Source organism: Fukomys damarensis, unplaced genomic scaffold (assembly GCF_012274545.1).
Source record: "Fukomys damarensis isolate Sample0158 unplaced genomic scaffold, DMR_v1.0_HiC HiC_scaffold_17, whole genome shotgun sequence".
In the NCBI taxonomy this organism is placed as follows: Eukaryota; Metazoa; Chordata; class Mammalia; order Rodentia; family Bathyergidae; genus Fukomys; species Fukomys damarensis.
Genome location: NW_022900929.1, coordinates 24,931,762 through 24,947,275, shown reverse-complemented (window position 1 = coordinate 24,947,275; position 15,514 = coordinate 24,931,762). Strand labels below are relative to the sequence as shown.

Below are 15,514 nucleotides of genomic sequence, written 5' to 3'. Positions count from 1 at the left end.
TCTGGCCGGACCACAGCCAGGTCTCAAGAGGGTGCCTCCAGCCTCAGCCTGCCTGCCCTGCCCTCCTTTGGCAGGTTGGAGGGGCAGGGAACTGGCCAGACTCTGACACATGCCCCATGGCCCGAGGACCTTGACTACAGAGCAGAATCCCTCATGCACCAAGCCCGCAGCAGCCCCTCTCCAGGATGTGCTCATTTTGAGCCCTAGAGCCCAAGGACTGGACCCTAACCCAGGGATTCTTCCCCAGGAGCTATGTCTGTTGGCTCCCTTGGGGTCGACTGTGGAGCCAGGGGTTGCTAGGACCAACTACCCCACCCAGCCACCACATGTCCTCTCAGAGCTATATGCTGCTTTCTCTGACACCATGTGGTAAAGAGACTCTGAGGAGAGCCAGGGTCATTTTCTACCCAGTCACCCACTGAGGGAACTCGAGTCCATCACGCTCCCACAGAAAACTTCTTTACATGCTTTCACAGGAGCTGGACACAGTGCCTCATGCCCATAACCCAGCTACTCGGGTGTTTGAGGCAAAAAGGATCACAAGCTCGAGCCCAGGGTGGGCAATTTAGAGACCTTGTGTCAAAGTGATTTTATTTTTTCCCCTGGTACAGGGAATCAAACTCAGGACTTTGCATTTGCCAGGGAGATGGGGTGCCACTGAGCTACATACCCAGCCTTTCAAAGTGGTATTTTAAAAAGCACTAGAGGTATAGCTTAGTGGTAGAGCACTTGCTGAGCATGCACAGAGCTCCATCCCCAGCATGGAAAGAAAGAAAAAAGGTCCCAGCAGGAGCAGTGATGCCAGTGCTGGCCCTTGGTCCGTAGCACCGTGGCCACAGCTCCCCATATGCCCTCCACCTCAGGCCACTCAGGGATGCGTGTGGGGAACACACACAGCCCTGAGCACAGGTCTCTTCCCCTTTTCCTGCCCAGCGTGCTGTCATTTGGGAGCTGCTGTCTCCATATCCCAACACCATTGAAAAGAACTTGGTTGCTTTCACAAGGTGATGGTTTTGGTTTCATGGTACTAGAGATTGAATCCAACAAGCACTGACCTACATTTCCAGCTCTACGTATTTACTTAGAGGTAGGCTCCAGCAAAGTTGCCAAGCCTGGCCTCTAACTCAAGATCCTCCTGACTCAGCCTCCCAAGTAAGGATATTACAGGCATGCAATACCACATACAGGTACAAAAAGGGTTACGTCTGAGAAAAGACAAAGGAACAGTCCTGGTATAGATGACAGTTCTGACTTGGAAGCCTCTGGGACTGTATTATTTCAGAGACAATCTAAGCCTGCTGTCCCCAGGAGCCTCCAGAGCCCAAAAAGAGTACACAGGGGCCACTGTCACAGCACTTTTCCTGGGCAATCTGTTCCCGCACTGGGAAATGACTGCAGATCTCTTTAAGATACCAGGTCTCACCTGGCTCAGGTAGCAGTGGAAATGGGAAGATGAGCAAAGTGAGGTAGTGGTACTGAACAGAGCCTAAGGCTCAGCCATCAGAGCAATGTGCCCACTCCTCAGTGTTACTGACCCCCAAGAGGTGAAGTTTACCCACAGGGTGGTGGGCACAGGCCCCTTCCAGTGAGATGCCCCAGCATCAGCGCCTAGCAAAGGCCAACCACAGCAAGGGTTAGCTTGCAGGCTGAGCGAACCCCCCACTATGCACACTGAGCCCACACCCCACCCAGACCATTTCCTCTTCCTCCAGACTGTGGGACATACCTCCCACCAGCACCTGTCACAAGCCCTGCATCAGACTGGCAGCCTTACCCAAAAATCAAGAAGCAGTCCCTGAAACCTACAAACATTCACCAGCTGGGCTGGAGGTGTAGCTTAGTGGCGCTATGCCTGCCTCATAAGTGCAAGGTCCTGAGTTTGATCCCTGGTACAAAAAAAAAAAAAAAAAAAAAACCAACCCCCCCAGCCACAGAGACTAAACACATGGTCCTGTGGCATGGCTTCTACCAGCAAACATACTGAGGAAGGAAGAAAAGAGAGAAATCAGAAACAGGAGGGCAGTAGGAACACAATGACCAGGAAGGCCATTTACAGAGAAAGTACAAAAAGGGACTTTAAGGCGTGTCACATGTTAGAGCATCCTTTCCGGACAGTCAGGGTGAAGAGCTTCGGAGGCCCATTTCTTCCCAGGCACTTCTGGTCTTTCTTTTCCTCAGAGGCTTCATCTGAGGTAGATCTTGAGGAGATCATGGAGCACCACATGTGTGCTTTCTGGTGTCCTTGCAGGGCCATGTGTGCTTCGCGGTGTCCTTGTGGGGCCACACACTAACTCGTGTCCTCACAGAGCCATGTGCTGCTGCCTCGTGTACCAACAGGGCCACGTGCGTGCTTCCTCACTTCCTCACAGGGTTGAGCCTGGTGTCCAATGCTGGACAAAACAAGAACTGTGGTTTCTGTTGAAGTCACATTGGTCTGAGGCAGAGGACGTGGTGATGGGTGCAGGGCTCTGGCCGCCTGCCTGCCTGCCTGCCTGGCGCTGCCGTGGACACGCACACTTACCTGGCCGCCCAGTTGATGCCAGGCTGCCTAGCCAACATGGAACCACCTGTGAGCCTTACCTTATGTACACTTTTGGGGTTCTCCAGCCAAGCACAGTACATCTCCTCCACATAGTTTGAACTAGTCCCACTGAGAAAGGGCTCAGCAGCAACCGGCGCAGAATAGCACCGGATTTGTTGAAACGTCCTAATTGCTGCTGATTTGTTTTGTGAAAATGTCTTAACAGTCTGGGAGGCCGTCAACGGCCTCAACTTAGCAGCACAAGTCCTTAAATGAAACATTTTTGTCCTGAAGTCTTTCACGATGACCTGTTAAAAAAGCAAAAAAAAAACATTTAGAAAGAAAACTATGAAAATTTAAAAAGAGCTACAGGGAAAAATCTGCCTGCCTGTTGAGCAGAAGGATTCTAGCCTGTAAGAGCATTTGCAAAGGTGCCCAAGCTCACAGAACTATGAGACACCGACTCACACTCTCGCCTCCCACCAGGACCCTGCACTACCCCATCCTACAGTTTAGATCTGGGTGCCCCAATGCTGTAGCATTCGGGGGATCTTTGGAAGGTGAATAGACGGAGGGCTTTGATTCATCCTGGGAAATGATGCGATCCTAGGAGAGACGGCCTAGGTCAAGGGAGTAGGTCACAGGGACCCGGCCTCAGAGCCAAGGACTCATCCCCAGCCCCTTTTTCTTGGGCTCTCTCTGATTCCTGGGCACCATAAGGTAATTGGTTCCTCTACCACATCTCTTTTTTAGCCACATCTTCACCACAATGTTTTTTTCTTTTGGTACTGGGAACTAAACTCAGGTCTTGAGCTTATGAGGCAGGCGGAACCACTGAGCTAAATCCCCCAGCCCTTCACCACGATGTTCTGCTTCACTCCTGGCCACAGACTGCAATCTCTGACCATAAGCCTACATGAACCTCCCCTCCTTCAAGGTGTCAGTCCCAGGTATCTGTCGCAGGGGCAGGGACAGGAAGCTGATGAACATACCAGGGGAGGTAGGTGCACAGTTGCAGACGTCATCATCTGCACTTAAAAAGTTCAAAAATAAACCAGGTGGCCAGGTATTTAGCTCAGTGGTGCCATCACCGGCTGTAAAACCACAAGGTCCCGAGTTCAATCCTGATAACCTCCACAAAAAAAACTTTTAACCAGGTGTAATGGTGCATGATCATAATCTCAGCACTCCACAGGACTGAGGCAGGAGGATCGCAAGAACTCAGACTGGGCAACCTAATGATTTACTGAGACCCTGTCTCAAAATTTTAAAAAAATTTTTAATGGCTAGGGATGTGAAGGCCCTGGGTATTCAATTCCTAGTTCTGCCCTTGCCAAGAGTTCAAAACTAGTTTGAAAGGCTCAACAGATATGACCTTCTCTACATCCATACACTGTAAAAAACATTTGCCAGTGGGTGCAGTGGTGCACGCCTGTAATCCCAGCACTTGGGAGGCTGAGGCAGGAGGATCGCTGTGAGTTCAAGACCAGCCTGGGCTACATAGTTTGTTCCAGGGCAGTCTCAACTACATAGTGAGACCCTGTCTCAAAAAACAAAACAAAACAAAACAAAAAATTTTGCCAAAAAGGTAATGAGGATTAATTTAGGATTAGGAGTAATCACTGAATGAAAAAGATATTTTCTAATTAGAAACTACAGAGCACCTGCTACACTCACAGTATTCTGGGAAAATGGAGAATTAGAAAAATGCTTTGCTTACCTGCATGTACTTTACCCTCGAGAAATAATTACAGAAAATTATTGAGCCCTGAGCGCTGGAGAGATGGAGTATTCTGTAAGACACACACAACGCCCCCATTCCAGGGACCTGAAGAGCTTCAGGCAGAGCTCACAGGAGGGGCCTGTCTGGGCTGCCCCTCAAAAGCAGCTGCACCCCTTCCTTAGTGCAGAGGCTGGGCCAAGGAAAGCAGGCAGGCTCAAGAAGACTAAGCTGCAGCATAGTTGACACTGCACAGGCAGACACCCACATGCTCTCTAGAAGGTTCTGCTGTACCTGGAGCCAGAGTCCCTAATTCCTCATGTTTCACCAAGATACAGGACACCAGTGGCAGAGCCAGGATCCAAACCAACCTTCCTGACAGCAAAGTTCCTCCTCTGCCCCACAGAAGGCAGCTCCCCCACCCCCCCCACAACCTATTTCCTCCTGGCTGGAGAGAGGCAGAGGCAGAGTCATGGGGAAGGAAGGGAGAAGGCGCATCTGGGATGGGGGAGAAAGTGCTCTGGTTAGACACAGCCATGACTTGATTAATCTAATGTATAAAAGCTAGCCATTTTAAGCTGGGCATGGTGGCATATGCCTATAATCTCAACACTTGGGAGGCTGAAGCAGGAAGATCACCTCAAATTTGAGTCTAGCCAGGACTACACAGTGAGTTCAAGGCCAGTCTGAACTACACAGTGAGTCTCTATCTCAAAACAAACAGAGCAACCAACTAGCCATTTTAGCCAGGCACCATGGCACATAGCTATAACTCCAACACCCCAGAGGCTGAGACAGACGGATCTCCCCAACTTTAAGGCCAGCCTGAATAACATAAAAATTACCTTTTCTTTTTTTTTTTTTTTTGGTACTGGGGATTGAACTCGGGTCCTTGCGCTTGCAAGGCAGGCCACCAAACCGCTGAGCTAAATCCCCGGCCCTAAAAATTACCATTCTATAAAGAAGTTATGTGTCCACCAAAACTTGCCTGCTTAGCAAGTGCAAGGACCTAGTTTCAACCCTGGGGGCGGTGGGAGTTCAGGACTCTGCTACCTGTAGGTGGTGACTTACTTTTAGGAGAGGGGGAATGGAACAGACTGCTTCTCTCCCTCTGAGAGGCCTGGCTGTCAAACAGCAACAGACTCAGCAAAAGGGGCCCTTGGAAGAGAGCCTTGGCCGCAGGCTCAGAACCAAAAGGCTAGGCTGGGTTGTGTGCTTCCTGGCCTAATGCTTACTCATGAATTTGCCTCAAAGCAGATGTCCTGGTAATAAAATTGAAATTATACCCCACTTCCAGGGGTAGGGGTGTGGCTCAGAGGCAGAACCAGGCTTGGCATGCTAGGCAACCTGGATTCAATTTTTAGCACCAAAACAACAACAAAATATACTATGAGCTAGCTGTGGTGGTGCAAGCCTCCAAAGGCTAAGGCAGGAGGATCATTTGAGTGAGTGTTCAAGATCAGCCTGGCCAACATATCAAGCCTCTATCCCAAAACAAACCAAATAAAGAATTCAAAACCACACCCGTGTCCACACATACATGATGGAGTCCACCTTCTGAAACATCATGTTCTGAAACATCCAGAATTAATATTACAGAATCTGCATGGTTTCTGTAGCTCAGGGCTGGAGCCCTCACCTAGCACAGTAAGGGCCCAGATCTGCTCAGAATACACAGATTCTGGGCCCAGCAGGTGTCCTCTGGCTTCTGCTCTGGCTGATGAGACAAGACAGGGAAAGGGGAAAGCTGAACAGGTTCTGTACAAACTGAACAAGAAGGGAGAAAAATCTGTTCCTCATTAGTGAAAGTGAACATGCAATATATTCTAGATGTAGCAGTAGTAAACAACCTTAACCCCTGGACTTTATTTTACTTTTGAAGGTGAAAATTTTAAGTTAATTCATTAGTCCTTCCAACTTCAACTACATGCTAACTTTTCCCCTAATAAATGTAAGGCAAAGAGCCCCAACCCTGATGACAAAAATATACTATGGCTGCTGTTGACAAAAATTTTTTATTACTCAGGTCCAGAAGAAAAGACTCATTTCCCCTGTAATGCCATTATCATGTACACAGCAAGAAGCCCCTGACCCTTTCTACCCGCCTTTCCCCAACCATTATCGTCACCACAGGTGGCAGGTGTGATGATGGCCCATGAACAGGAGCCATAGCAGCAACACCCGACATGTGCACCCCGCCTGCCCTCAACAGCTGGATCCTGATGGGGCACACGTGAGGGCACTAAGCAGGGCAGACCCGGAGAACAGAACTTCGTGCTGTTTCTGCTGACTCATAGGAAAGCTGCCCTACAGCAGACAGTGCTACAGGCCCTGTCTCCTCCCTGGAACCGAGCTTGATGTCCACGCTCAGAGCCAAGGCTGTCGCAGACATACACATCCAGTTCTGGTGAGCAGCCCATCCTGCACCTTTCTGTTACAGAGCGCAAGAAGGTTTCAAACAAAGCTACTAGGGATTGAAGCCAGGAACTGAGTTTTCCACCCCCACCCGCTTTGAGACAAAGCCTCACCAAGTTGCTTGAGTTACCCAGGCTCGGTTCAAACTTGAGATCCTTCTGCCTCAGCATCCTAGAGAATTGGGATTACAGGTATGCCCTCACACCCGCTAAATTTTTGTTGTTGTTTTTGGAACTGGGGATCAAACTTGGGACCTTGTATTTGGAAAGCAGGTGGCACCACTGAGCTAAATTCCTCCTGGCCCTGTTTTTGTTTTTCAATACTGGGATCAATTCAGGACCTCCTGCTTGCTTGTGAGGCAGGCGAGATGCCATTGAGCAAAATTCCTGGCCCCCAATAATAGGTCTTGAAACACAATTCTAGAGGGCCAGGGATTTAGCTCAGTGGTGTCACTGCCTGCCTCGCAAGTGCAATGTCCTGGGTTTTATTCCTGGTACAAAAAAACCAAAAAACCAAAAAAACACACAATGCTAGAGTTGTCTAATGCTGAGTCAACATTAAGAACACCACATCAAAGAAGATGAGGCATAAGGATTGAACTGGAGTTCAAGGCCAGCCTGAACTACAGTTAAGTCCCTGACTTACGTGTTTTTTTGTTGTTGGGTTTTTGGGGTTTTTTTGTTTGTTTGTTTTTTGTTTTTTGTTTTTGGTATTGGGATTAAACTCAGGACCTTGTGCTTGCAAAGCAGGTGGCAGAACCACTGAGCTAAATTCCCACACTTAAAGTTTTTATGTTTTTTCTCCTTTGTCCCTGACTTATGAACATTCAAGTTATGAACTTTCAGATTGGGACAAACCTCACTGTTTTTTAATGCTTTTACTGTATATTTGTGTCATGTGTACCAGACTAAGGACTAAAGAAGACCACAATTCAGAAATGCCAACAGATGTAGACAAAAACAACCCCAACAAAAGCCTGCTGTACCAGCCCAAGGGACAGGCAGAAGGGTAGCAACAGGGATACAGAGCAAACACTCGTGGGCCCCCCTGCAGCCCACTAGAAGGTCACAGTGTAAACCAGGGATGCCCAGCCTCACCCTATCAGGGAGCACAGGCAGGGAGCCTGCATTCAGCAGGTGCCTCTGGGGGGAGCTCTCACCATAGCAGTAACAAGGAGCCCCTCCCAGGCACACCTTCGCCTGTGGGAGGGAAGAAGCCTGGCCTGCTCTGCCCACAGACCTAGGAAAGATCATGCTCCCCACTGCTCCCTAAGTGGTCCACTTGCAACTGAAGAGCACTCCTCAGAGCAAGAATCAGGACAATCTCCTTTCCACAGTGACAGGCTACAGGCACCAACACCAAGATGACACAGCTGTAAGTACCTGGCAAAGGGTCTAAAAAAGCCACTGTCAAAAAAAATAATAAAGCCAGGGATTTAGCTCAGTGGTTCTGTACCGCCTGCCTCATAAGCGCAAGGACCCAAGTTTGATCCCCCGTACCAAAAAATAATAATAATAATATAATAATAAAAATTTTAAAAGCCACCATCACCAGATGTGGTGATACATGCCTCTAATCCCAGCACCGAGGCAGGAAGACTGAGTTCAAGGCCAGCCTGCACTATATAACCCTTTCCTGGCTATCCTGGGCTCCACAGCAAGGATTCTTCTCAAAAAATTGTTTTCTTAACCATCATCAAAAGCTGGACATGTGGGCCGGGGATTTAGCTCTGGACGTGGTGATGCATGCCTGTAATCCCAACTACTGAGGCAGAAACATCATGTCTGAGACCAGCGTGGGCAATCTAGCCAAACCTAGAGCCTGTTTCAATCAAATGCCTAGATTGATTGCACACACTTGTAATCGCAGCACACTGGAGGCTGAGGCGGAAAGATCCTCAGTTTGAGGCCAGCCTGGGCTACATAGTAGTAAGACACTCTCAAAGTGGGGCAGGGGATTGAAAAGAATATATGGATACCATTTCCTTCTCTTGAATTTCTTAAATTATGTTTGATGACTGGAGTAAAAAGTTTAACAGGTCTGCTACAGCTCTAAATGTACGACAGGGAAATACTGAAGACAATTTTAATGGGGATGAGCAAAGATATGTTTCTTTCTTTCTTTTTCTTTTTGGTACCAAGGAGCGAACTCAGGACCTTGTGCTTGTGAGGCAGGTGGTGGTACCACTAAGCTAAATCCCTGGCTGATCTTTTTGGTTTTTTGAGACAGGGTTTCACTATGTAGCTCAGGCTGGCCTTGAACTCACTATGTATCCCAGGCTGGCCTCAAACTCTCAGCGATTCTCCTGCCTTCAGCCTCCCAGGTTCTAGGATTACAGGTGCGTGCCACCACACCCAGCTAGAGATGTAGGGTTCCTGTACTTCACTAAAACTGGTAAAACAATGACATCAGCAAACTTGGTAAGTTGTATCTATCTAGACAATTAACTTTTAAAAAGCATGTAAAAAGATACAACCTCAAAGGAATGAGAAATAAATCCAAAAAGTTCTCCAAAAAACCCACCATTAAGGCCGGGCACGGTGGCACATGCCTGTAATCCCAGCACTCGGGAGGCTGAGGCAGGAGGATCGCTGTGAATCTGAGACCAGCCTCAGCTACATAGTGAGTTCCAGGTCAGTCTCAACTACACAGTGAGACCGTCTCAAAAAACCAAAAAAACCCACCATAAATAGATAAAACTGTATCTTTCAAAAGACAAAAAAAAAAAAGATACACCCAAAAATGATATATGAGCTGGGCATGGTGGTACATACCTGCAATCCCAGCTACTTGTGTGGCTAAAGCAGGAGCATCCTAAAACCTACGCCAGATGGTGCAACTGTATTGGGACAGGGTCTCAATAAAGTAAAAAGGGCTGAAGATATAGCTCAGTGGTAGAGCACAGTACTTGCCTACCAATTGCACTACCCAGGACTACAAAAAAAAAAAAAATTAAAAAATTAAAAAAAAATGCAGGCACACTCCTGTAGTCCCAGCATTCAGGGGGCTGAGGCAGGATTTCAAAGTTCAAGGCTAGCCTGGGCTACATAGTGTGTTAAGGCTGGCCTGGCCTACACAGCAAGATTGTCTCAAAATATCCAACAACGAAACAGAACAAAACCAAAAAAACAACACATACAAATAAAAATAGAATTCCAAAATATGTTGAGCTTACAGGAAGGAAAAAACATGAAAAATCATAGCAGTCAATAAAGAATAAAAGAATAATATGGAAGACATCAGTCCTTATCAATAATCACATTAAATGTAAGTACACACATTAGAAGACAGACAGGAGCATGGATAAGGACAGGACAGAACTGTATGCTGTCTACAAGAAATTCACTTTAAATATGATGATAGAACACTGAAAGGAAAAGGATAAAAATGATACACCAATTAATATGCCAATATTAATCAGGGGAAAGGACCAGTAGCTGATAAAGTAGACTTCAGAGCAAGGGCAATTACCAGACACATCACTAGTTAGGGCCATTTTAAGGCGAGGGAAACAGAAGAATCCCTTTGCGATCCACAGGCAGGTTCTTTATGTAGTCCTATCCTCAAACTCACTGTGATCCTCCTGCCTCAGCCTCCCAAGGGCTGGGATTACAGATTTGCACTGCCATGCCCCACAAAAGACAATTTATAGTTTGAGATTTTATACTCCTCTTTGAGCAACAGAACAGCTAAACATAAAAATCAGCAAGGATATAGAAGAACTCAATAATAGTAAAAACTAACACAACACACCCAATGTGAAACAGGTAACTTTGTAATCCTGTAACTACTAAAGAAATTTAATTTGTAATTAAAATGTTCCTGAAAAAGCAATTTGCAAACCCAGATGGTTTCACTGGAGAATTCTACCAAGTATGTAAAGATAAATTAGTTCAAATCCTCACATCTTCCAGACAGTACAAAAGAACAAACACTTACCCTGATATCAAATCCAAACACACTACCAAAGAACAAGTTTCAGACTAATACTGGGATGCAGATGCAAAAATCTCTTCACAAAATATTGTCAAATAGCACTTAGTAACATATACAGTTATACACTATGACCTAGCAAGGTTTGTTCCAGATAAAGGTTGGACCAGGAGTGGTGGCACATGTCTGTAGACTCCCAGGCAGGAGGCTGAGGCAGGAGGATAGCCACTGAGTTTGAGGCCAGCCTGGGCTAGAGTGAATTCGAGCCCAGTGTCAACTACATAGCAAGAATTAATAAATAGTCTAGATTATTCTTATACTTGACACCACAAGCACAATTTACTAAGACAAAATTGATAAACCAGACTTCATCAAAACTAGAAACTTTTGCTTTGAAAAGAGCTTATTAAGATGAAGACAATCTACAAAGTAAAAGAAAATACCTGCAAGCCACTCATCCAAAAAGAACTAGTATCTAAAACATCTAAAGAATTCTTGCTAGGCGTGGTGACCCTCACCTGTCATCCCAGCACTTGGGAGGCTGAGGCAGGAGGATAACTATGAGTTCGAAGCTAGCCTGGGCTATGTAGTGAGACCCTCAAAAAAAAAAGAATTCTCAGCCCGTATTCACTCTTGCATGGTGGCCTGCCCTCATGCTGTAGAGTGTACTACTTCAACTTTTACTTGGCCCAAACTCACTCAGCAGAGCCTGTTTCTTTTTCTACCTTTAATAAACCTTTGCTACCATTGTTTTAAAAAAAACTTCCCAAGATTAAACAGCTGAGTATGGTGGAACATGACTGTAATCCCAGCTACTAGGAAGGCTGAGGCAGGAGCATCACAAATTCAAGGCAAAGCTAGCTTCAACAGTCAAAGTCTTGGGCCAAGGATTTAGCTCAGTGGCACAACACCTGCCTTGCAAGCACAAAGGATCTGAGTTCAATCCCTGGTACAAAAAAAAAAACAGTCAAAAATCTTAAAAAAAAAAAAAAAAAAATCCAACCATAAAATGGGACATAGATACGGACATTTTAATCAATAGGATTCATTTACCAATAAAACATATGAAAAGGTGTTCAATATAATTAGCCATCAAGGAAATGCAAATTTAAAACCACAATGAGACATTAGGATGGCTAAAATAAAAAACAGTAACATCATCAAATACTGGCAAGGTTGTGGAGCAAATACAACGGGTAATTTTTTTCCTTTATTTTTGTTATGAGTACATTTTTGCAGTACACAATGATTACATTCATCCTGGGGAGTTGGTACATGTATGTAGCAAATCTTAATTCTTTTTCATCTCCTTCCTCTCTCTTCCCTCCATCCTCCCTCTCTCTCTCTCTTTTGACAAGGTCTGCCTATGTGATTCAGGCTAGCCTTGAACTCATGCATAGCCCAGACTGGCCTCAAACTTGCAATGATCCTCCTGCCTCAGCCTCCTGAGTCCTCCTGTATGTGCCACCATGCCTGGCCCTCTCTCCATCTCTTGATCCCTTTCCCTTTTACAACAAATCTCCCATTATCTATCTTTTATTTTACCCTTTTTTTAAATATATATTTTGGGGGGCTGGGGATGTGGCTCAGTGGCACCTCGCATGCCTGACAGGTGCAAGATCCTGAGTTTGATCCCTGGTAACACACAAATAAATAATAATAAAAATATATAGAAGAGTCTGTCATATAAAAGAAATCATGTAGTATTTAAGCTTGTGTGTCTTACTCCACATTATGGTCTCAAAAAGTTTATCTATTTTTCTACAAAGGAGTCCAAGTTGTCCTTTATAGTAGAGTAGTATCCCACTGTATATACATTTTATTTGTGCGTATAGTGCACATATGTGCATGCATATATATATGTGCATATAGTGCATATATGTGCATTAGTGCACATATGGTGGACATATAGGTGGCTTCCAATATTTAGCTATTATATAAAAGAATACCAAAAAATGCCAGGTATTGATGAAGAGTTAAACCAATTGTGTTCATCCATAGCAGATGCCAGAGAAAGGATCAAACTAGGAATAACACATCACAGCTGGGATGAAACTCCAGGGAACTGAGCTGAATGGAACATCAATTCCAAAAGGCTGTATTTCACCCTTCATTTGGCATTCTTGGTAACCAAAATTAGGCAAACAGTAAATTGGTTGCCTTGTTGCCAGAAGGGTTAAAGGCAGAAGGAACATCAGTGCTGACTTAAAAAAGGTAATAGAGGGGCTGGGGATTTAGCTTAGCGGTTCGGTGGCCTGCCTTGCAAGAGCAAGAACCCAAGTTTGATCCCCTGTACCAAAAAAAAAAAAAAAAAAGTCAATAGGACAGCTGGGTGTGGTGGCATGGCACCACTCAAGCGGCTGAGGCAGGAGGATCGCTGCAAGTTGGAGGCCAGTCTAGGCGACATAGTGAGTTCAAGGCCAATCTGAACTACACAACCAGACCGTAACTCAGCAACAACAAAAGAGGCAAAAGGCCATATCCTTGAGATCATAGAAATATTCTGTATCTTGAATTGTACTAATGTAAATACCTGGTTATGATATGTACTATAGTTGAGGAAAATCTACCACTGGAGAAAAACAGAGGATCTTTGCACTAATTTATGTTTTCTTTTTTGGGGGGGTGGGAGGACCAGATCTATGTAGCACAGGATGGCCTCAAACTCAAGAGTTTGAAACCCTCCTGCCTCAGCCTCTCAAGTGCTGGTACAGGTGAGTACTGGCATTACAGCTGTGCACCACTACACCCAGCTCCTATTTGTTTTGACTGTATATAACAGATCTGTATGTAGAATTTCTCAAAATTTTAACACTTACATTTCTCATAGTTTGTACAATTATCTCAAAATATAAAAATGGTACTCAAAAAGAAGCTGTCTTTAACTCATCCCAACACCTCATAAACACAGTAAATGCTTGGCACTTAATAAACTGAGCATTCTCCATAGAGACTAGTGAGGAGGCCCCCATCTCCACAAGTGAACCTGCCTTGCTCTCCCCTCACACCCAATTACTAGTTGTGAGTAATCTACACACACAGCCTCACTGCTTGTGCTCTGGTGAATCCCAGTTCACAGACACAAATCCTGATTGGCTATACTCCTTGTGCCTGCAGTCTGTTGCTATGGTCTTGTATGTTTGTATCCTAGAAAAAATTCATATGCTGACACGCTAACCTCCAAGGTTAGAATACTAGGGGGGGCGGTTCTTATGGGAGGCGAATGGTCTTGTGTTTGTATCCTAGAAAAAATTCATATGCTGACACGCTAACCTCCAAGGTTAGAATACTAGGGGGGGCGGTTCTTATGGGAGGCGATTAGCCCACGAGGGCAACCCTAACAAATGGGATTAGTGCCTTTAAAAAAGAGGCCAAGACTCCCTTCCCCTTCTGTCATGTGAGAACATATGAGGGCTGACTGTCTGCAAACCAGGAAGCAGGCTAGCACCACACCCAGAACCTGCCAACACCTCAATCTTAAGACTTCCCAGCCTCCAAAACCATGAAAAATAATTTCCAACTATTGATAAGCCAAAAAAAAAACTTTAAATTTAATCAAAACCAACAGACATTTTTGTATAAATATTTCTGAGACTCAAATTACTCTTTCAAAGTTACTGGATTGTGGTGGCTGCTAATTGAATATACTACAAACTACTGAACTGAGTTTAAACAGGTGAATTGTATTCAGAGTGAATCATATCTCGAAGTTGTTATTCAAAGAGAAAAGATAATTGAAATGTTAAAAGTATTCTAAAAAAATTAATAAGAAGCCAGGTGTGGGTGACACACACCTGCAATTCCAGCACTCCAGAAGGCTGAGACAGGAGGACCATAACTTCAAGCCCATTCTGGGTAATTTAGCAACTTAGCAAAACCCTGACTCAAAAAATAAAAATAGATAGGGATATAGTTCACTGCTAAGGCTGTAGGGTCAATTCCTGGTACCACACGGAAAGATACTATGATCTCTCTCCAAATTCCCAAGATACATCTGAGCTAATTTAGAAAGCTACAATAATATCAAATATTTCCATCAGGTAGGTCACAGCAATAAATGGGTGGCCTGACTGATGCACTTGGTGCCACTCATTCTTACACCAGTGCACATGCAATCACGCTCCAAGCGTAGGGCTACCAGAACAGCTGTGAAGAAAGCCGAACACAGTTCCCTTTGCTGGTGTCAGAGAAAAGGGGCACAGACACACCTGGGCAAGCCTGAGTCGTGAGATCAAGGGAAAAACTGAATAAACCCTTTACTTCGCCTAGCTTCTATCACCAACTTTAGAGGTCACATCCCTAAACTGTATCCGCCCAATGACTCCTTCAGCTGATATCTCAGCCGTGGAGGAGGCCACGATGCTCAGTTGTCCGAAACTTAGAGGCCTTCTCAGCCTATCTCAAGCCGGTGGCCCGCTTTCCTGGGGGACCGTACAAATGTGTGGTTAGTGACCTGAAGCCAAGACTTGAGCTCCAACTAAGATGCTCACGGTCGCCATCTCCCGGACATGCGCACAATGGGCCGGAAGTGGCTCGGCAAGGGCGCGGCCCACCGGGCACCGCCCCTTCCCCACAGCCTGATTGCCCGCTTACAGGTGCCATCAAAAGCCCTATACCTGTCCTCAGGGAGACGGGCAACTAAACTTGCTAAACGTCATTTTAGGGACTGGCACTGTAACCGGCTCGGGGTCAGGTTCCCGTAACATCCCAGCGGCTGTCGCACACCCTTCGCAAGGGAAAAGTCGCCAGAGAGCCCTTTTGCGGGCTTCCCCCTTCCCAGGTACTACCGGCTGGGAGGCAGAGGTAGCCGCCAAGGTCGAGCAGTCCGGGGTAGGACGGCTGCTCCCCAGGACAAAGGGACGTCCGCGCGGCAGGACGCAGCCCCACGGTGCCTGCCATGTGCAGCCGCCACGACCTTGGGGGTC

General features: G+C 46.0%; 1 protein-coding gene across 5 annotated transcripts in view; it reads right to left on the bottom strand.

Moving 5' to 3' along the window:
* The window catches only part of Ogdh (oxoglutarate dehydrogenase), a 72,148-nt gene that overhangs the window by 55,762 nt on the left and 872 nt on the right, over positions 1–15,514 (bottom strand). For all 5 annotated transcript variants that reach the window (XM_010624930.2, XM_010624929.2, XM_010624932.2 and 2 more), the window contains exon 2: positions 2,581–2,829. In XM_010624930.2, coding sequence (XP_010623232.1) covers positions 2,581–2,802 — 222 coding nt within the window. In that variant the 5' untranslated portion in view covers positions 2,803–2,829. The remainder of the gene's footprint in view (positions 1–2,580; positions 2,830–15,514) is intronic.